Here is a 22,638-nt window from a genome sequence, read left to right as displayed (position 1 = left end):
ATTTTTCTCCATCATTCCTGTAAGCCCTGTTTAAGTATTGAAAGATCTCAATAAGTTATCGCCAGAGTCTTCTCCTCTCCAGGCTGAACAACCCTAGCTCTCTCAGTCTGTCTTCATAGCAGAGGTTCACCAGCCCTCTGAGCATTGTTGTGGCCCTTCTCTAGACCTGCTCTAATAGTTCCATCTCTCTCTCTTGTACTGGGGACCCCAGAAGTGCATCCAGTACTCAGGTGGGGTCTCATGAGAATGGTGTGTAGGATTATCCTCCCCAGCCTGCAAGGGATCTCCAGAAACATGCAAGCTTGAGAAAACAGTTGCCATCCATTCCACAGGAGAACAGGAAATTTTAAATGCTGAACTCATGGACTCTTGCACAGGTTATTGCAAATAGCAGAAGTTACAGCTCACTGACTCGGTGATCCTGAAAGCAGTTACCAGTCTCTGGAGAGTCCAGGAGAGACCCAAGGCTTCAGTTAGCTTGGAGTGCCTAGGAAATCCTTTCAAGGTTAGAGGAGACCCCGTTAAGTCAGAGTGCAGTACTGGTAGTCTCAGTGGAAGAAGGTTATTTGGGAAAAGGTGATGTTCCAGGCAGGAAGACTAGATGATTCTGGTTTTGGGCCCTATAGGACTGTGCTTTAGGAAACAGCCTGAGGCAGGAATTGATGTTTTGTTTGGTTCTGGGGGGAGGGCACTGTGATTGCTCCTTCGTGTGTTTGTGGGTAAGAATTTGCTATTTACATTAAGAGTAAGAAAGAAATAAGAGGCCTGATCTGAGGCATGGTTACCCTGCAGTCAGAGGGATGGCTCTAGCTTGCACTAATCCACTATAGATAGTTATTTCTGGAAGCATAAGTGCCATGTCCTGTGCCATCCCAGCGCTCCCAGCTCCATATTAATTTTCCACGAGGTGGAGGCGCCTTCCCCACTAGATGGCAGAGGCAGCTTGTGTTTTACGTGCTGTTCCTCAGGTAACAGGGCCTTTTGTTCCCTTCCTTTGTCCAGGTACCTCCAGCATCTGCAAAACAGCATGGAGTCAACCTAAACACCGCGTCGACTCCTTTCCAGCAAGCAAGCGGCTATGGGCAGCATGGCTATGGGGCAGGTATGCTCATCACTGCGCCTCTCACGTGGACGCCTGCCCAGCTGCTTGCACACTCTAACACCTTGTCTTGTACACACCGGCAGGCTATGATGACTTAACGCAGGGAACGGCAGCTGGAGATTACAGCAAAGGAGGCTACAGTGGGTCATCTCAAGCACAAAACAAATCTGCTGGCACTGGACCTGGGAAAGGTAACACATGAGACTTGAGATTGATCTTCAGTGGGACTTAGCAGGGCCGATTCCCAGTGCTGTGCAGTCAACACAGCAGCCAGCTCTAAACAGGGTCATGATCCAAGCTGTTTCTCCATCTCCCGTATGCAAAATGCTTTTTTAATGGCCCAGTTGTTCCTTCTAAACCTCGTGGCTGAACTTTGTGTAAGGATCTGTGTGGCTGATGCGCAGCTTTGTCCACAATTATACATGGGAGACATGGTGAACTGTTTCCACTGCCAAAGTTTACTTTGCTGAAGAATAGTGGTCCTGCAGCAGAGCTGTGCTTTGGAAGCCTAAGCAGCTGGATGCTGCTGCTGAAATGGTCCTCTGCCAAATGAAGACTAGATTTTGAGTTTCTTGGTAGGCACCTAAGACAGCTGTGTGTTAGGGGCAAGCAGGGCAGTTCACACATCTGGGCTGTTGTTTCAGCTGCTGTGCATACACCCTGTTAACTCTGCATTGTTTCATGCCTGGAAATGTTTCCTTTCTGACTGTAAAGGCTGAAGAATTTATACAGCTTACATGAAAACTTTATCCTGCACACGCTGGTTAGACCTGAGAAATGTTTACTGAACTGCTTAGCACTAACTAGTTCATCTCTGGGCTTAAGCAAATACCAAGCATTTGCTGTGTATTTGAAACACCAACTGGACTGTCTTCAGCCAATGATCACACTCTCCTCTGTGGAGAAGCAATTCAAAAAGGAGCCCCCTTTTCCTGAGAAGGGGGCAACCTTAGAGCAGTGTACACCCTCCAAGTCCAGTCCTCTGATTCATTGGCCAAAGGAACCACTGGTTTTATTCTGATCCAAGTGGAATGATTGGAGACAGTCTTTATAAGACTGTGAATACGTGCCTGGTTTGAGAGCCACCTTGCTGGTAAGTGAGTGTTTCTGAGCCTGTTGTGGCAGCAGCTGGTCCTGGTGGAAGCCAGCCTGAATCAGGAGAGCATTGCAGACCTCACCCTTCTGCAGGATGTGAAAGGACAAAGGACTTAAATGTGTAGCAGATGCTGAGTCTCATTGCTCAGCATACTACTGGAAAGCTCTTGAATGCTGCAGTAGAGCCAAATGCATCCCTCATTCTAGGGGAAAGTTGGCTTTTTGTGAGTTTATATGAATGTTCGTTGCAGCCAGCTGCTGCCTGGTGAAGTGCTTTGAACCCAAGCTGTGACTACTGGGTTGTGATTTATCCCAGTGGGTTGAGTTCCCACTCTGCAGGAGGAGTGAGGAACCAAGCCCTTTCTTCTCTTCCCATATGGGGTCAGAGAGCAGAGGGGTCCCCCAGGGCTGGCCAGCAGCAGCAGTGTGGTGCGTGGAGCGTGGAGCATCGGCTATGGGTAAAGGTGCACCCACTGTGGCCACTGGAGGTGCCAGCAGCAAAGCATTGGCTCGTGCTGGGTGTGTTTGACTTTCTCATTGTTGGTGGCTTGTTTCTTGTTTTCCAGGTGTTTCAGTGACCTCAAGTAACACAGGTGTGCCTGATATCAGTGGCTCAGTCTATAACAAGACTCAGGTGAGCAACGCTGTGCTCTCCTCCTGCTTGGCCTTAGCCCAGGCTGATGGTCCCCTCGTGTTCACAGGATCTCAGGGTCAGCAGGCCATGGCATTTCTGATTCTGTTTGCTGTTGGAGTGGAGTCTAACCCTCTGTCCCACCATTTCTGCCCTGTCAGCTCCTGACGGCGGCTGCTGGCACATGAGTCATTGAATCACAGAATGGTTTGGGTTGGAAAGGACCTTAAGATCATCTAGTTCCAATCCCCCTGCTATGCACAGCACTATCCCAAGCACCCGAGGGCCCCTGTGCCATGCCATCCTGTGGCCATACACAGCCTACAGCTTCCCAGGGAAGGCAGGAAGGGCTTTGACAAGGTGTGGTGGGCTTATGTCCAGCTCCTGTTTTCTCCTGCCTGCACCCTCAGCCAGGGTAATTAATGTCTGGATGTGAACCATGCTTACAAATAGGAAGCCATCTCTCAGCTACATGCTTACCAGGGGCCAGGGAAGGAAAATCTTACTGCAAGTTGTTCTTGCATTTTTGCTGGGCTGCCATGGTAGGTCAAGGCTGAGCCCCTGCCATGTGTGAAGGACTGATTTCAGGCAGCTGCTGCCATCACATGTTCCACTGAGTAAAAAGAGGTTGGTGAAAAAAGGAACACAGTAGCTGTGGAAATAGAAATAAAATACTGGAGACATTAGTGCAGAAATATGGGTGAGAACAGGAGCTGAAACTCCTGAACTACTCTGCCTAAGTGCTTGCAAGTATTTAATGTAACTTGGCTTGCTCATGGGGTTGGTGAAAGGTTAAGGTGATGTGTTTGGGCTGTTCTTGTTCCTACCTGGACACCGTGGGGCTGCTCCTACCAGTCTCTGACACTGTCCCTGTTGCCTCCCATGCAGACGTTTGACAAGCAGGGATTCCATGCTGGCACACCGCCTCCTTTCAGCCTGCCCTCTGCTCTTGGATCGACTGGGCCCCTGAACCCTGGTGCTGCCCCGGGTTATGCTCCAGCCCCGTTTCTCCATATCCTCCCTGCACATCAGCAGCCTCATTCCCAGTTGCTGCATCACCATCTTCAGCAAGATGGGCAGGTGAGTTGGCCCCTTCTTGCCTCTACAGCATGCCAGAGGACAGATTGCTCCCCCCACATCCCAGGAGGGCTTAGTGGGGGTTGGCTTCCCTCTCAATCTTTGCTTTGCTCATTGGGAAAAGGGATCGACAATGACTGCATATTGACAGACTTGATGCTGTTAACCAGGCTGGGGAGGGAACCTCATGAAGCTGAGCAAGGGGAACTTCATGCCCTTACCCTAAAGAAGGACAATGGGATCCTGGGCTGCATTAGGGAAAGCATTGCCAGAAGGTTAAGGGAGCTGATCCTTCCACTCTACTCAGCACTGGTGAGGCTACAGCTGGAGTGTTGTGTCCAGTTCTGGGGTCCTCAGTATGAGAGAGACATGGACACACTGGGGAAAGTCCAACATAGATCCACAAAGATGGTGAAAGGACTGACTGCAGCATCTCTCTTGTGAGGAAAGGCTGGGAGAGCTGGGACTGCTGAGGCTGGAGAACAGGAGGCTCAGGGGTTGGGCAAGGCACCTCAAGAGGCCCCTGCCAGCCTCAGCTAGCCCAAGAGTATGTGAAGAGGCCATCCTAATGCGGGGTGTGGAGAGATGGGCTGTGAGGTGCAAGGCTGAGGCAAGTGCTGCATTAGGAGAGCAGATCATGAGCACTTATACAGTAGCCCTGGGGGATAAAGTCCAGCATCCCCTTGCAGGTTGCATATCAGCTCTGATTTGGTTTCACCAGCTCATGCATTTCCTTTCCTCACTATTAACGTTCCCTGAAAAAACAGAGTGTCCTGCCTTAGAGTCCAGAAATAGGAAATAACTTCTTGCTGTGTGTGTGTGATGTCCTTGGCTGGTGCACCGCCTCGGTTCACCTTGAGAAAGGGAGCACCGTTGCTGTCCCCACTGCTGCTCCTCTCCTTCCTTGTGCTTGAACCTGACTTGGATGGGAAGGAGTGGAATGGTGCATCCCCGTGTTCCTGCTTTGATGTCTCTGTGGCTGCTCATCCTGGATTGTGAGACACAGAGATGCAGGACAGGCACTGTTCAGGGAGAGCATCACTGCACTGTTGGACATTAGGGCTGTCCCATGGGGTGGCAGCTCCTCTGGTGATGTCCACATGGGCTCTTCTTCCTATGGCAGCTGATGCCTCTTATCTCCTACGTTTCCTGTTTCTAGGGTGGATCTGGCCAACGCAACCAACCCAGCACCATGCAGCAAAAGTCTCAGGCTACCAAAACCGCCTATGGCACTTCTCCGTACTGGACAAACTAAATCTGACACCGGGGAGGAGGGAGAGAGTGGAAGGAGAGGAGGAGAAAAAGAAACAAGTTAAAATGAAAGGAAAGAGAAAAAAGAAAAGCCGACGCCCATTCCTGGAATTATTAGGAGAAGTAACTGCTCAGCCAAACGTCTGTGCGGGGAGAACTGCAGCCATCCATCCATCCTCTGTGTGACTCGCCTGCTTCCTCTTTGAGTTGCTGTTGTATGTAATATATTTATGTATGTATTTGTAAATGTAATAGAGCCTAAATGTGGGTTTTCTGCATCTTGCAGCCGGTTTTATTTTCTTTGTAGGAAAAGTAATTATTCATTTCCCATCTGTATCAGGTCATCCTTCCTTGTTCTTTCTTCAAGCTCTATGGACTTTATATCTCTGTCAAAGACAAACTGTACCATTTTTCTGGCTTTTTGGTGTTTTTTTTTTTTGTTTTGTTTTTTTTTTTGAGCTGGAGTCCATTTATTTAATGCAGTTCTAAATTCAGGCAAATAAGGAGGCCTGCTCCTTCCCATCCAAATGAATCAAGATGTGTCCTGTTGCTTTGATTTCTCCCTTCAGCCCCCAATATAGCTGTCATTTAAACAGGGTGGGGGGGCGGGGAGAAAGAACGGAAAAAACATGTTTTATGGGCCTTCCCCTTTCTTTTGTCTCCCGCCTCCCTCCTGCTGTGGAAGATGAAGCCTTGTGGGCAGTTTGGTCACTGTGGCCCTGGGCTGCAGCCTCACATTATTATTTTTAATTTTTTTTTAACAATAAAAATAAAAGGGGTTTCCCTTTTTGGTTTGTTTTAGGGTTTGGTTTGTTTGGTTTTTTAATTCTGTTTCTCTAGCAAGAGACTGTGGATGGCTCAGTGTGTCCTGGAACCTCCTTTGCATCATTTGAGGCAAAAACTGAGTAGCGGTTTCTTAAAGTATAAGCTGTGTCTTGTACCTCTTTTTGCCCTGAGCCACCCTGCCCAGGAAAGCCAGAGCTACTGGATGGAAACTTCACCTATCCCTCCCACTTTTATAAAACAGAGACCCTTATGGAGGCAACTCCTGGTCCTTCTTGTCCTACACCAGTGCGGTGAATGTTTCATTTCTTTCTACCCCTTCCTCCACCTAATAAAGATCTGAGCATATCACTGGTGTTTGTCTGCATTTTCAAGGGTTCCAGGAGCAGCTTTGCTTTCACAGCCTGTCCCTTTCCTCCCTGCTCCTCCCAACAAAAGCTGAGCTGGGAGGGTGAGAGCAGCACATGGGGCTGCAGGGGAGGCTGAATACCACGACCAAGGTGAGTGCACCTCAGTACTCGGTTAGATGGGGCCCTGGGCAGCCCCTTGGCTCGTGCCATGCCCATCCATCTCTGCCTATGGCGTCCTGTGGCCCTGTGCTCTGTACAAATCCCTACAGAGCAGATGGCATGGGTAAGGCAGGAGTGTGGCTGCAGCACTGCTGTGAGGTCCATGGCCTCTGCCAGCATGGTCACAGGGGCTGCCCCAGCTCACCCTGAGCATCCTGACCCTAGGCAGCAGAGGTAGGGTGTAGAGGTGAAGCTGTACATGTCCATGCAGCAGGGAAGGGGCTTTTTTTGCACTCCCCAATTCTGTTTCAAGACCCAGAAGAAGACACAATGAGGAAGCTGTTTCTACCATGAAAACCACTTTTTGTTCTTAACACTTTCATCAGCTCTCAGGTTCTGTAGGAGCCCGAGTCAGTGTGTCACTTGGCCCTCCACTTACCTGTGAGCAGCACTGGCATTCCTCTGCCCCAGCTCAAGTTTTGATACTGGTTGAACTTCAGCAGCTGCTGTGACCCCTTGGCAGCCACCAGCTTCAGGGTCTGAATGTCAAGGAGGACACAACAGCTTCTGCAGGCTGGGGCCCTGCTGCCAGGTCCTACAAAGGCTGACAGCAATGGCACCTCCTTCACCTGTGACAGAACTGCTGCCTCACAGGAGATGCTCTGGAAAACACTATCCATAGCCAGCAGCACGCACTTGAGTTGTTCACAGGTGTAGGTCAGTCCTTCCTTGTGTGCCGGGTTCCACGCAGTGGCAAAAGGCAACGCTCAGTGTTGGTGCCAGTGCACAGCAGTCTTCTGATCCTTAGGCTTGTTGCAGAGCAGCTTCTGGCAGGGGCTGACTGCAGCCAGTGCTCTGCTGCTCTCCCCAGCTGCAGTGTCCATCCTTGGCCATGGCTGTGGCTCCTGGTGGCCATGGGCTATGATGGCCGCCAGCTCCCTCTTTCCCAGCACAAGGCAGCGAAGGCACCTTCCCACCCACCCTGCGGTGCTCTGCACCCTGCAGCCAGCGAAAGGCAGGCTCCCCTCCTCTCCAGGCCAGACTAAACAGGATGTTTTCCTGTTGGATTCCCATTTCCTATTGGATCTGCTGGGCAATTCTGCAGTGTTTCGCTAGGCCCCTGTTCCTTCCCCAGGATGATCACAGAGCCAAGGCTGCTCACGGGCACTTGGCCATCAAAGAAAAAGTCAGTCAGGGAGTGCAGGCTGGGCTGGTGAGCGTATCCTGCCTCTCATGTCTGCTGGATAGAGCAGCAAGGCAGGAGGTACAAGCCAGTCACCATCGCTCTCAGTCCCATTGCCCAACAGAGGCTCCTGCAATGCCATCACCATTCCCCCAGCACGGCTGTGAACCCAAAGCTCTCAGGCCACAGCCACGTGACTCAGCAGTTGCTGTGCTGCACACAATGCCAAGTGCAGCTCCCGCACATGTGCCTTGCTAATTTTACCCTCATGCAGCAGCCCAGCACTGCAAAACAAACCTCTTCCCTATGGAGCTCACAGGAACCCATTGAGTTCCCCTGTGGGGCTGGGTTGATGACCTAGATTCCTCTGCCAAGCTTCTGGATGAGGTCCCAGCACCTCAGCCCCATGGCAGCGGCAACAGCTCTGCCCCACGTCCTGCACCCCTGCTGCATGAGGCACTGAGCCATGCTCGTGCTGGTTTTAGGTTTCTCAACAGCAAAGCTGAAGGCCTGTTGCGAAAGCCTTTCTTTAAATCAGTTCATCCTTTTAGTCCGGGGCTTAGGCAAGCATCTGTCAAACAGCAGCTTTATCTGCCCATCACCTTCCAGGTAATTATGTGCATGGCATTGATACTGAACCTGCGAACAGATGTTACCTAAGCCTTTTATGTAACCCACGCACCCCAACCAGCTCGATTAACAGTGAAGGACCAGGCCATGGACGTTTTCATTTCACATTTTTATTAGTAGACAGATGTGCAGAAAAGACAAAATATAACTACTGAAGGGGAAGACAACACAAAAATGCATCAGTTAATTATTTCTGGTAAATTATACTGAAGAGAAAAAGAAAAACAAAAAGGAAAAACATCTGGGCTTTCACCTAACAAAACTACTTAGAAATCTAGTGTACCCTGCTGGTTTCAGAATGGTTGAAAACTGCATTTGAAGGGGCCTGTAGTTGCAAATGTAAACGCTAATATCAGCCGAGACAGGAGAAAAGGGTCAAGATAAAAACTCCAGAATACACAGATCAGGTAAACATTTTTTCTGCAATCTCTTAAATAGTTTAAAAAAAAAAAAAAAACAAAAAACAAAAACCCAAAAAACCAAAAAAAAAAAAAAAAAAACCCAACCAAAAAAACCACCCACCACCCTCATACTTCAGTTTGTGTCTCAAAAAGAAAGGAAACCAGCAAGTCAACAAGCAATGACACTGCACAGGACAGCAGGAAAGAGAAATCAGTCTGTTCAATGTAGGAGCGCTCAAAATAGGTTGCTTTTGAGTTTAAAAAAGGTAGAGTCATGATAATGCATCTTACAACACCAAGCTTGAAAATACAAGTCACTGGAGAGTATACAGTGAAGACGGTCAAAAGTACAAGGGGAATCCTGAAAGATGCAGTATCCTCATTTCAAGCCATGAGCACAGCCACACTCTGCTCCTTCACCCTCCAAACAGCACCCAAAACATGGAAGGTGGTGTCCCTATCCCTATCCCCATGCAGCCCCAGGACTGGGGGTGCCCCACACCATCGCTGGTGCAGGGGAGCCCCTCTTCCAGCACCAGAAACACCAGGGGCTGAGCCTGTCGTTGCTGGAAGCGGGATGAGCTGGGGCAACACTTGTGGGATGCTGCAGGAGGGGTCTGGCTGCCTCCCCAGGTAACATGTAGGCTGGAGGCAGGGGGTCACAGGAGCACTGGGGGGCAAGGTGTCACCGCAGGGGCTGTCCCTGCTGCAGCACATCCCAGCCAGGCAGTGTCCTGGACACACATCTGCCCTGCTCACTTGCAGAGAGCCCACCAGCCTTCATCGCCCCAAGGGCTGCCCTCCCCTGCTCTCCATCCAGGTGCTCACTCCCATCCCGCTCAACCTTCCCCCCGGGGACGCAGCCACGGAGCTGATGACAGAACAAAGGTCACTCCCAGCAAAGCACCCCGGTGACGTACCATTGAAAGCCCTGAGATACACCAAGGGGAGGCAGAAGCAAGTGCCCGAGCGTGCAGCTCTGTCAGGGTAAAACCACCTCTGTACCTGTGTGGATGGAGGGTCTTGCTCGGCACAGGAGGAGCATGCAAAGGGTGAACCGGGGCCACTGCATCACAGGCAAACACAAGCAGCACACTGCAAAGGGGTGAGGGTGCTGAGCGACTGGGGAAGAGGGTTCTGCAGACACGAGCAAGCCGGATCCCCCCCTAAGCTCTGCCGAGATTCCAAAAACATGCAGGAGGCTGAGCTTAGTGCACCGGCTGAAGCATGCTGCGAAAGAGCCTGTCTAACCCTGCCGCTGGCCTTCTCTTACAGCCTGAAAGCACCATGTACCCCTCTCCGGTGGGCTGCACACATGCACCCGTGCTCTCCCCCCAAGGCAGGGGAGAGCCCGGCACACATCCATCCCCTGTGCCCCATACCTTCTGCAGGCACAGGGGCAGCCTGGCCACCCAGGCAGGCACCAAAGGCAGCTCTTTATCTCCGCATTTACCAATGTGTGACCTACGTAAACACCACAAACACTGGACACAGGCTGCAGGAAGCAATGGCTGCTAGCAAGCACTGTGGCAGGAGTCTATCATTATCCCCCCCCTGCCAAAAAGTAGCTGAGGATGAAGGCTGACCTGCTGGGCAGTGTGATGCATATCCTCTCTCCATAGAGGGGCAGCTCCAGCAGGCCTCAGCAGCATAGCTAAACTGAGCTTTCCCAACCCCAACCTAGTCTGAAAAAGAATAAAACATAAAATAAATAGCAACCCAGGGCTCAGCTGTACAGACATGAAGAGTTAAGCATTTATTTCAGGGTTCGTATCGCAAGCCTTTTTCAGAGACAAAGCTGATTGTGCCCTCTGGGGCTCCAGGGACCAGCTATTTAGCATCTTGAGCAGGCTGGAAAAGGAATACTGTACCTTTCAGTGATTTCCCATCAAGCTCGACACAGTAGCTTTACACTCTCCGCCCCACACCTTATAAAGGAAAAGCCACCACCACAAGGCTAAACGAATGTACACACACTATTATTGTAAATGGAGCAGCTAAACCTTGGCAATTTGCTTTATGTGGATCTTGTTTTTAATTCCCCAGTAAATGCAGCACTTGAGCTCCCCCAGAAAAGAAAGAAAAAACCAACCCAGCTTCCAGCGGGTTTATTCCAGCTTTAAATACATTAAACATCTCAATGCAAGACTGCAACTCAAGAATCTAAAGGCGAGCAAACCTGTTTTCGCTGTGAGCTGTTTCGTAGAGAAGTGAAAAGGGTTTTTTTTTTTTTTTTTCTTTTTTTCAAAAAGAAATCGTAATACAGCGATAAAAGGGCTAAGAACGCAAGAATTCAGACATTCTGTGGAGGGTCTCTAAGAGGTCCATAAAAAAGGAGCAAACAGATCCATACAACGGGAGACAGCAGGAGACAAGAGTTTGTTTTTTTTTCTTTTGGCCCTCCCCCCCCACTTTTTTGCTGGACTGCTGCTATTGTTACCGCTGCTCCCTTCTGGCCTGAGTCGGCAGGGCAGTACAGGGGCACCGGGGGAGCAGGTCACGACTCCTCGTTGCCAGAATCATCATCATCGTAACAGTCGGCATCCTCCTCCTCCTCATCTTCGTCGTCAATGTCGTCATCGTACAAGTCGTCGTAAAGCAAATCCGAACTGTTGTCATTGGAAGGCACTTTAGTTTTGATGCAGTACTCTGCCAGCGTAGTGGGGACCTTCACACCATCCTTCTCTGCCTCAGCTTTGGTGGCCAAAACCTGTTTCCTGCAGGGAGAAGGACACAGAGAGTGAGCAGGGCTGTGTGCCAGTGCGGCTCGGTCCCCGCCAGCCCCAGCCCTCCTGGCACCTCAGCATCAGCAGAGCTGATGTTTGGCTGAAGAGCCACAAGCAGCACCAGGAACAGATTTAGTTCCTGCAGCTGCGGGTTTGGGACTGCTCCAGGGGTGTCTGCAGCACACATGTGCCCAGCAACACACAAAATCAGTTATTCTACAGGACTCCGCAGTAGAGACCGCTGCCAAAGCTCAGAACAAATTACATCACATCTGCTATGGAAGGGATGGTCAGGGATTTCCTATGATGATTTATTGACTCCACCACTGAGGACTCTAACCCAGCATGCTCCAAACTGCAATTCCCACAGCCGTCTCCCAGCTCTGAGCTCCCCCGGGACAGTAACAGCATTTGGAGCACGTGGCTGCACCCTGAGCTGCTGCCATGACCCTGGTGCTGCTGGGGCTGGCAGAAAACAAGTGTTTCCTCTTGCTCCAGGACAGGCTCTGGCTTGGGCCATAGCATTTGGGCTATGGAGGACTATCAAGGTGAGGAGCAGATGGCAGACTGTCCCTTCACCCTGTACGGTCTCCCATACCCTGCTGATGGACTACATCCAGCTCTGCTGAAGCCAAGGGCACTGGGGGCGAAGATAACCTCCTAGCGAAGCTCTCAGCACACTGACTGCCCTGCACAGCTCCAGCCAGGGGTATATCCTGCATGTTCAGCTAGTGAAGTCAGTGCAGATGTGTTCTTGCCCTAGTCCCACTGCAGTATGGGCTGCCCATCCACTGCTCCACAGCAACCTGGCTCAAGTTTGCATCATCTCCCTACAGCACCTGATGAACCATGAACTTCTCAGCAAAGGACAGTCAAGACTGAGCAGTGCTTCCAGCTAATCAAACCCAGCTTTGCAAGCACTTGCCAAATCCCACTGATACGCCTTCAAATTGGAGGGACAAGATTATGATTCATGAGTGCATTAAGCACACACTTAGTAGGATGCAGTCAGTTTGAATCACATCCCAAGCAATGCAGGCAGTGCTCAAAGGCAAGCAGGGACTTCAACTGGGATTTACAAGCAGCCAATAGGTTTTGCAGAGCATCGTGCCAGATTAGTATGAAAAATGAATTTAGACTGATCAGCCCAGTCCTTCTCCTCCAGAAGTTTACGCTGCTCCTGTGTGCTGGGAATCCTAGAGGGACCAGAAGCGTGGACTTGGAATACGATGATAGAATTCATTTCCAAAGAAACAACCACAGCGAGAAGCTGGTTTCAGCAAATTCTGCAAGCAGCCTGTTTTACAGGATTCAAAGCCAGAGGCTGGTGGCATCAAAAAATGACAAAGCTTACCTTATGATTTCAGCGTACTCCTTGTCTTTTCCTTTACTGTCCCTCCATTTCCTGAACATGACTGATGCATCCACGTTGGCAGGAGAGAATGTGTTGGGCTCATTAAGCAAAGAGATTACACTCAGTAAGATAGTCCTGAAAAAGGTAACCACAACATCAGTCAGAGCTAACACTGGTTTTGGATGCCGACAACTTCTTTAGGTCAGGAACTTGTTTTAAGTCATATCTTAAGCTAAGGATAATTTAAGAATAATATTTGAAGTGAGAGCAGATATTCAGGAACTTCAGATCCTGGCTATTGGCACAAGAACAGTGACACAACACAAACTTCAAGGATCTTATAGCAGCCTTTCAGTACCTAAAGGAGGCCTACAAGAAATTTGAACAGGGACTTTTTACACTGGCAAGTAAGGACAGGACAGGCGGGAATGGCTTTAAACTGGCAGAGGGGAGATTCAGATGAGCTCTTAGGCACAAGTTCTTCCCTGTGAGGCTGCTGAGATGCTGGCACAGGGTGCCCAGAGAAGCTGTGGCTGCCCCATCCCTGGCAGTGTTCTGGCCAGGCTGGACAGGGCTTGGAGCAACCTGCTCTAGTGGAAGGTGTCCCTGCCTGTGGCAGTGGGTTGGAACTGGATGAGCTTCTGTGATTCTCTGATCTCGTCTGACTACAAACCACCATGTCAGTGCCTGTGACAGGGCAGCAGGCAAAGTCAGGATCAGACCAGAGTTCAGCTTGTCCACACCACCATGGACGGTCAGCCCCTAAGGCTGCTGTAACAGCACTTGAGCACAGCAAGGGGACTGCAGCTTTTCAATATCCAGGCAAGCTGCCCAGGGCCCAGCAGGATTCAGCTGCAGGTACTCAGCAAAGCCAGAAGAAGCCATTCACAGAACCCCTGGCAGGCAAACTGCATCCCTCCATGTCCAGAGCAGCACAGAGCTGCTGACTGCCCTGCTGGTATTTAATGGGGCAAACACCACCTCCCTTACCCAGATCCTTCTCATGCATTTCCTACAACCTTTTGCACTTTGAAGATTCAACCCTTCGCTGCTCACACATTGCCACAACCAGCACAAAACTCCGTGAGTCCCATCAGGTGGCTCTGCACACCCAGCTATCTGGCTGGAGCTACCACCACAACAGCTTCACCATGTCTGAAGTGGTTCTGCTGTCAACAGCTCTCGAATTAAATAGAAGGGAAGAACAAGAGACAAGGAATATGTCTTTAAATACAGTTCTGCTTTACAGAACTTGATTAAAGGAGACTAGAGGCCCTCCTATACTTGCATGGATTTAGTGGCACATTCAGAGCAGCATGTGCTGAGCAGATCTACCAGATCATATATCCAGGAAATGCTTGGTCATTTGGATGCTGAGTTTCTTGAAAGGTATTGAAACTAGACACTTGTGTCTGGCCAGGCTGTTCAGCACAGCTATCAGGAGAGTCTTATACGATTTACTTTCCAAATGATAGAATTCAGCAGGAAAAGAAAACAGCAGCTCTGGAAAAAACTGGTCAGACTAGAATGATGGGCAGAATTGAAACCATCTTCTACTTTGTCTGAAGAGTTCATTTAAAATCCTTTGATTCTTAGCAAACAGGCTGTAAAGGCACCATGTAAGCTCAAGCATCATTGTAGCAGATTTACTGTAAAGGAAGTGAAGTCTAGGAAAGACCGAGGACAGGAATTCGTATTTGGATTTAGCATCTGCTCTACCACACCTTCCATCGACAAAGTGAGGAGAAGCCAATTTTCACTGCAGTGCCCCAGACTCCAAAGTCACTGCAAAGCTAATTAAATACACCAAGGCAACTGTCTGATGCACTCCTCATCCCTGACCAGCGCATTAGATCACCTTCATCACTGCGATACCTTAAAATCTGAACAGGGTTTGAGCTCTAACTCAAACCTTGCTATTGTGGGTAAAAGGTGAACAAGGTACAGTAATGGGAAGGGATTCCATTAGGATCTGACAGGACCAAAACCACAAAAAAGTTCAGCTGAAAACACCCTCAGCATCAGGTGGACTGGATACAGGCTGACCCTCTGCAATACTGCCAGGAATCTCTCAGGTGAGGTTATTCTAGCATGTTATTTCATGAAAGCTGATTGCATGACAAGGGGAGATTTCAAGCCTGCCTCCTGTTTTCTTGCATCCCCCATCCCATTCTAGGGAACAACAAGCTCTTTTAACTGTTTACAGAGCTGCTGTCTTCAAAGTGAGCCCCTTTACATCCCTTTGCTTTCTGCTCCCTCCAGATGGTACAGGCTCATGGAAACAGACCTGTTACACGTTTTTAACTCTCCATGTATCAACAAAAGGCTTAGACACAGATGAATTTCACTGAAAACAGATACTGAATTTCATCAAAACCAGCACAGACTGGTCCTCCCAAGTACACCCTGTAACATACCTTGCTGGAAAAGGATTTTCTTTTGCTCCTGTTGCTACCCATGCTGTAGCCTCTCAGAGCCACCTCTAGAGGTAGGTATAGATTTGTCTGGGCATGATTTTTCTCGCCAGTATAAAGCAGTTTTGGCTTAAGCTGTACTGACAGTTGTGTTAGTGCATTGACCTGGTTGCAGGAACCATCCAGATCTCGGCCAGCCAAAAAAAGCCAAAACGGGCATCCTCAGGAAACAAGGCAATAGTGAGACAGGACACCACCTATCCTGACAAGATACAGATGTATCAACATCCTGAAGAGTATGCTCAGTTCTGGCCTGTGCACCTCAAAGGACAGAGGGGAGACAGGGGACATATGAAGAAGGGCAAATAAAAGGAACAGAGAGCCTCAACTTTAAATCCTGTCACCAACTCCTCAGCTTTACTGGCTTCAGGACGCAAGAAAAGCAGTATTGTCTGTCACAGATCATGGCTGCATTCCTTTACAATCTTGCTGGATGTTTGCCATATTTACTTACGCCTGCCTCATCTAGCTCTGAGTGATGGGAAAGTCCATATTGACTGTGTTTAAAGAAATTAATGAGCATGCTTGACATCGTAGAGGTGGAAGCAAAGGTGCTCTCAAAGCTGGATGACATTCCCCCTGCCAGACACTTCAACCACAGTCATCTGCAGTAAACAGTCAATACTCAGCAGGATTTACAACACTAAGCAGCTGAAGAGAAGCCCTTGGTGACACAGGCAGCTCATTACAAGCATGTTCCCCTTCCACACCTTCAGCCCTGCTGCCTCCTAACACTCTGGAGCTGTGCAAAGCCAGATGGGAGCCCAGCAGGATTTGTTGCTACCAGCACTCAGCCCAACAGGTGATGCTGGTAGCAGGGTAGCAGTTAAGAACAAGACTTATTTCCACTGGTTGATAGATCTGAGAAATGTTTGCTCTCCAGATGTCACCCTTAAGCCCTACATGTTCCAATAAAGTAAGCACCAAAAGACTGCAACATGGTAAGGGAGAGTAGAAGTCAGAACTAGCACCGTAAGAAGTTTCATGTCAGTCTTTAGGGCTGTATGTAAAGAAATGTTCAAACTGTGTGTGCAATGTAAGTAATTAATGCCCAGAGCTGTCCCCTAACTGTGAGTTGAGGCTTGTCACCTAGTCAGTTCTTTATAGCAGTGTCTTGCAATGAGAATTAAATTCAGCTGGTTTTCAAAGCATGGAGAGGTTAGCCCTGAATGCTTCTGGCACTTAGTGATCCTTCATTTCTTTTTGGCAGGAAGAAAACTACTGGCTAACTGTTCAAGATACCACACTGCAGGGCAGGAGACAAATACTGCAAGGCAAATTTATGCCTAGTAGGCAGATTTATGCACAAAGTTACTCCTACTGGGTCTGAATACTCTTTTCCACTAGTGTTATCTCGGAGGAGTTTGAAAACCGTAAGTGTAGGATAACATAGACTGGGAAAGGTTAGGATATTCGAGAATTGCTTGAAGAGCACAAAACCCTGTGAACAGGACGTAAGGCTTCACACTGTTAGCCCAGTATCAAGACACACTGCACTCCAGTATCTTCAGACAGCTTAATAAGTCTGGTTCCCATTTGAAAGAAACCCTAAAACCCCCAAATTCCCTTCCAAACACATCCCAACACAAGCCTTAGTCTTGGAGAGAGACAATAGGCCTTTAAGGTCACTGTTGTACATGAGATTCACAGTTACCTGACATTTTGGGTGGGGTTCCACCTCTCGGATGGCAGCTCTCCACTTTGTGGATCATCTACAGGTGGGTGAAGAATTGAAATACATACATCTCCATTCTGCAAAACAGAAACAGAAGTTGAGAACCACCTGGTTTGAGGCAGAGGTCTGATGACAGCTCCACCATTCTGTGTTCTCAGCAGTTTAACCTTGTTGATATGAATACCCCATGTACCAGTAAAAATGTGCAACAACTGGAAACGGTTCTCAATTCTTCCTGGGTCTATTCTATTTATACACTCAAAAGTCTCCCTTGCTAACCAGGGTTAGTCTGCAAATTGGTACAAAGCAATCTCAAGTCAAAAGGTTTAAAGAATGCAGCAGAGCAAGAAAAACAGTAATAATATCACACAAAACTAAATTGGTCTTGAGACAGCAGGTACTGTCACAAAGACAGACATGAACTCTAGCCACAGGAGACCCAAAGCAGGGTTAAAAAAAAAAAAAAGTTTTCTTGTTCCCAGTGGTATCGAGTTAGCTACAGGAATTTTAAATTGAAGAGTTTAGCACTCTCTACTAGCTCAGGTATCAAAACAATGGTCCTCCCAGGACACAAGAAGGTTGAACAGAGAGTGCAGGGCAGGCTTACACTGCTACTGCTCCCCTAAGACACAGCTGCTTGAAATAGCAGGAGAAAAAAGCAGGGGATGCTCTCTGAAGGTTTCACTGAAAATGCCTTCCAGCATGCAAGAGGAAGAATATTCTGCCGGCATATGGAAGTCATACAGCCACATAATCCTCAATCTGTGTTTTACTCACCAGTGTCATAGCCCAAATATAGATTCAAAGCATCATAAGCTACCATTTATAAACACTTTAGGAAGCCTGTAAAACCAATTCTCCATAAGCAAAATCACCCTGACACAATTACTTTATAGGGAGTGCTATTGCAGTTTTCACCACAGCTGACATTCTCCACTAAAGTTGACTCCAGGGACTCAATGCGATCCCAATGTCTTAAATGAAGACGGGGTGAATGTGCAGAAAGGGCCCAAGGCCAGCCAGCAAATGTTGGCACCTCTGGCTTTCTGGCTGGTGGGATGACTTACAAGTTCCTAGAGGCAGACCCACACCTTCAGGTGGCACAGCCTCAGCAGAGGCAGCACTCATGCTGTCCCTGTCACCCTGATCCAAGGCACAGGTTGATGACAGAGATCAGTTCTGTTCAAGATTGCAGGCAGCAGCTCCCCATGCATCTGGTCTCAGCTACATCCTGACAACCCTCCAACGCTGCTCAACACACAGGAGCCAGAGCACAAATTAGCACTGCTCACAGGGATAGCATCCATGCCTTTGAGCCTGAGCCAGTGATCACACCTACAGACAGCAGCAGCTCACATGAAGGGCCTCCCAAACATTTCAACTCGCCTTGAACAAACCGACATTTGTTTTATAGCCAAATGATATCCTTCTTCAGTGTTGGAGGCTTGTGATCAGTATCCAGATTTCAGTGGCGCGCTAACCCTGCCAGGTACGCTAACCTAGCAAGCTAGTATCATTTTGAAGCAGGCTTTTGTCACAAACACAATTACACACAGCAACATATTACCTGGAGCTGCTTAATAACCAAGCTTGCACGTATATTGCTGGAACAGTTTGCCCTAACAAGGCAGTTTGCTTTTTGTGACTCCAGAGGGCTTGTGCAATCTAAAGATATCCTTTAATATAATTTTAAGGTGAAGGTAACCTTACTAATGTCAAGATTATGTTCACAGCCTGTGCTGCTTTTACTGATTTCCATTAATTTACAGAGTTTTTTCCTTTATCCATCTCCTGGGATAATACAGTGCTGGTGGCCATAAGAAAACATCACAGCACTTGGGGAAGTTTCTCAAGCAATCAGGTCAGCAGCATGCGGACGAGCAACTATTTGGCAATATGAAAGCAGAAACAGAAGCAAGGATGTGACAAGTTTCTCTCTTACATCAACCAATGTTACGTGTTTGGGAGTTCAAGCAGGACAGTACTGCATTAGAGTCTGGAAGGGTAAAAGTGTCATGGGGCCCGATGAGATCAGCACAGAGTTTTAGGGATCAGTGTGGTCAATGCAGTTTTACCAAAATTCAGCTAGATGACCTAATTAAACTGGAGATGGGGAAGACACTCAAGTTTCTCAAGTCTCATTGCTGAGAACTGGAACATCAGCCCCAACCTCTCCATCTAATCCCACCAGCAGGTTCTGTCAACTGCTACTTTCTTTCATCTTCCTTACACTGAAGAGGATTTTTTTCCCCCTCCTGAAAACCCTCAAACCTCAAGCCCTTTGCTGATTTAGCCTCAGTTTCATTTGGAGTTATCCCAGTGCTTCATCTTTGTTGCTTAAATGTTGTTTCCAAAACAGTCTGCAAGCTGCTTCAGATTCCCTCAGCTCCAAGAAACACTGCTATGAATACAAAGCCGAGAGCTGAAGTATTTGAAGAGTAACCCCAAAATACACCCAGCAAGTTTTGGGTGAGTTTCTCCTCCTACCTTCAGTTGTTTCTAGAGCCAATTTTTCATCTTTCCCACCAGGACTGGAAAGGTCCTTTCCAAGACTCATTTTGTACATACCAGGTTGGTAACCATTTCCCACTCACCTCCTGCATGAGAATTTCTGGATTCACAATCAACATCCACAGGATGGATTTGCAGGTCTCAGAGTTATCTTTATTTAAAGATCAACTCTCATGTAACTGAAACAGAGCCTTAAAGAGAAACACCATCCTTGGCTACATGCCGAGTCCAAAACTCAAGTCAGAAGACTGCCAGATGACTCATTTAAGAACCCATAAAATTGCCAATGCTGATGACATGGCACTTCAGCTGGGACTGCCTGCTGCAGGTATGAGAACGGCTTCATCCCTACCTCCAAGAACAGCATTCCCTACAACATTTAGATTTAACTGCCCAGCCATGAGGCTGAGGTAACGTCCACTTCAGTTAAGGTTAGAGACATTTAGTACCTCCAATACTTCCAAAAGCTTAACAAAGTAGAAAGCCTTCTCACATACCTTTCTCAGTTGCTTAAAAAGCACCTTACCTCATAAATGTTGGGGTGCCACATTTTGGTCAGGAATCTGAAGGTAGGTGGTGAGTATGGATAGTCAATGGGAAATTTAATGTGAGCCTGGAAAAAGCAAAATATTTTAGTTAGAAACAGAACAAGTAAAAAAAAAAATTTGAACAAACAAGCAACAATTACAGCAAAAACTTGGAAAAAACAAATTTCAGTTAAGGCCATTAAATTGCTCACTTTATGAACAGTGTTCATATGACCCCACAGTATAACTACACTCACTCTTATTATCAAAACACTACCTGAACAAGAAAAACCTAAATGGACTAACGTGGCTGGTTAATGCTCAGAAAACAAGCCAAAGGGCATCTACCACATCCTAATTCAAGAAGATCTATTCAACAACTGTTGTTAAACAGGGTTAAATGGATTTGAAAAGTTGCTACTCAAGATACTACTGCTGTCTTTATGGGTTCAGAAGCAGGCTAAAAGTGTTTGCCAAGGTGAACAGACCTGGTTTACATTTGCCACTGCAAAGGGGTTTGGTGTTTTTTTGCCCTTCTTGTGTGAAAGTAAAGCTGGTCCATCTACCCACGGTCCCAATACTACATTTTATGCCACCACAAGCATTTCCAAAGTCTGAATACCATCTCTGTTTAATAAATCACAGCTACCAAACTGATGAACCAAATATTGACGGGCAATGACAGCAAACATCACCTTCCAGTGGTCAGCAGCCAGCTGCAGGGCAAGACAAAGTTAGTTGTGGGAAGACTGCAGAGATCCCAGCGCTGGGTATCAAGTTCTCTGTGCCATCCTGCCATTCACAGTAGTCAGAAAAGCCAGACAGCAGAAAAAAAGGTCTGAATCTGGACTAAGGGGGACTTGCATTAAGCTTGTTGCACTGTGGAGCACAAACCCTTCCCTTGGCACTGCTCAGCCTTCCAAGAAAATCCCACTACCAGTCTAGTGTATGCCTCTAGAGAGGCATCTCCCGGCCCCTGCACCACAGCCAGGCTCATGTGTGACTGAGAATGAGAGAAGAGATCCCAAAAGCAAGGTGCATGTGATGATAGAAGAATCCCAGGCCAATCCCTTCCACTTAAGCATCCAACCATGCCACCTCGACCAGGGGTGCACCACCCCTGTTCAACAGCCATGGGAAGTTTTATTCCCAGAAAGAGAAGCAGGCAACTAAACAAACAGGATTACTGGAGCCACTTGGCTACAGTTTCACTTATAGATCAGTATATGCCTTTGAATGCAACCCAAGTTTCATGGAGCCAGAGGGACAGGTAGCCAATAAAAGAAAGGTTTCCTGTTCATCTTTACGAAACAAATTCAGCAGCTCATGTGGCTTTATGTTCTCTACATACCTGCTCATGATACTGACTGTATGTGGGTATGTTACAGCAGCACTGAGTCTTCACCCTGCAGTCATTTGCCATGGCATACTCAAAACCACAAGATTTATGATCTGCTTAAACAATTCTAGCCCACAGTCTAAGGTCAGTTACACAAACGGCATTCCCCCCAGAAGAGCAAGAGAATGTCTCTTGTTATCACAGTGCCTCAGAAGAGAGGAGTTGCTGCAGCAAGGACATGCCTGGCTCTACAACATGCTACCTTGCAGAGGGAGCAGAACAAAGGTTTACCAAGGGCCAAGTAGGTTGACTTCAGCTCAAGCACTTGCATCATGTAGCTGCAGACTCCTACCGATCCCTGGGATTTTCCCAAGAAAATCCATTCTTGTGCTTACGTGCAGTTTTATGATATCCAAGACATAAAACAGCCCAAGGACTGAGATTAAAAATGCAAGAGACGACAAAACTCAGGCTGAGCTATCTACAAGACCCCTTGGCAGAACCCTTCTGGCTTCTACACAGGTATAGTTTCTAGGTGACCAAAAAAGGCACACTGACAGTAGTGCACCAGCATTGCCATGTTTGTATCCCACATGTGGCCAAGCAGCTGAGGGTAGAGGTCTCATTCCTCTCAGTAAAAACCCCCTGCTCTCAAACTTTCTAACCCCGAAAGTTTCACCTCAGTAAGACCACTGCAAAAAGCTGAGCCCGGAGCACCAGTTATGGTCTCTGTGTGATGTAGACTCATGCAGAAGCTGTACATTCCAGAAGAGTGTTTCAAACTTCCAAATCCTGCTTTGCAGCCACAACTGTTTAATGGAAAAGGGCTATCTGCCTGCAATAACAATCATTACAGTATTAAATAAAGCTGACGTGAAGGATATCTCTTGATCTTTGGGGCCAGAAAGTGCAACTGTTGAGAAATTAAATCCTTTCTTCTCATGTGGAGGCAGCCAAGAGCCAAGTCTGCCTGTAACCTCTTGCATATTTAGAGAAATCAGTCACATTGCTTGTCAATAAGCCATTTCTTACTAGCCTGAGTTTAGTACATTGAGATGCTGTACTGGAGTGTAAAGCATGAGCAGCTTCTCTACAAACATGATTTCAGAGCCAAAAGCCACCAAACTAGGAAACCCCACATTACAGGCAGGGATTTTCTCCAAACAGAAACTCAAACATACATCACTTTCAAGTCCCTATACTGATACCATCCAGAATCTGAAAAGTGAAACCAAACACTTTTCCAGGGCATTACAAACAGGTCCTTTAGAATTACTTTGCATCTCTTCTGTAAGAGAAATCATGGGAAATTATGTAAACCCACTCTACTCTCACTGAACACTATTTGAGTTTCTGAGTGGGTTAAGCAA

The 22,638-nt window shown here is 47.9% G+C and overlaps 2 protein-coding genes across 3 annotated transcripts in view; one reads left to right on the top strand and one right to left on the bottom strand.

The window, feature by feature from the left end:
* The window catches only part of UBAP2 (ubiquitin associated protein 2), a 145,559-nt gene extending 140,265 nt beyond the window's left edge, over positions 1-5,294 (top strand). For both annotated transcript variants that reach the window (XM_080636803.1, XM_080636804.1), the window contains exons 23-27: positions 1,003-1,102; positions 1,186-1,293; positions 2,764-2,831; positions 3,717-3,908; positions 5,065-5,294. In XM_080636803.1, coding sequence (XP_080492929.1) covers positions 1,003-1,102; positions 1,186-1,293; positions 2,764-2,831; positions 3,717-3,908; positions 5,065-5,160 — 564 coding nt within the window. In that variant the 3' untranslated portion in view covers positions 5,161-5,294. The remainder of the gene's footprint in view (positions 1-1,002; positions 1,103-1,185; positions 1,294-2,763; positions 2,832-3,716; positions 3,909-5,064) is intronic.
* Positions 5,295-8,351: 3,057 nt separating this feature from the next.
* UBE2R2 (ubiquitin conjugating enzyme E2 R2) overlaps positions 8,352-22,638 on the bottom strand; it is a 51,769-nt gene continuing 37,482 nt past the window's right edge. The window contains exons 2-5 of the mRNA XM_080637761.1: positions 19,929-20,015; positions 16,871-16,968; positions 12,743-12,877; positions 8,352-11,379 (exon numbers count right to left, since the gene is read on the bottom strand). Of these exons, the coding sequence (XP_080493887.1) occupies positions 11,160-11,379; positions 12,743-12,877; positions 16,871-16,968; positions 19,929-20,015 (540 nt within the window). The 3' untranslated portion in view covers positions 8,352-11,159. The remainder of the gene's footprint in view (positions 11,380-12,742; positions 12,878-16,870; positions 16,969-19,928; positions 20,016-22,638) is intronic.

This window comes from Psittacula echo, assembly GCF_963264785.1.
Source record: "Psittacula echo genome assembly, chromosome: Z".
NCBI classification, from domain to species: domain Eukaryota; kingdom Metazoa; phylum Chordata; class Aves; order Psittaciformes; family Psittacidae; genus Psittacula; species Psittacula echo.
Note: the sequence above shows the minus strand (reverse complement) of the source record. Positions and strands in the feature narration are given on the sequence as shown.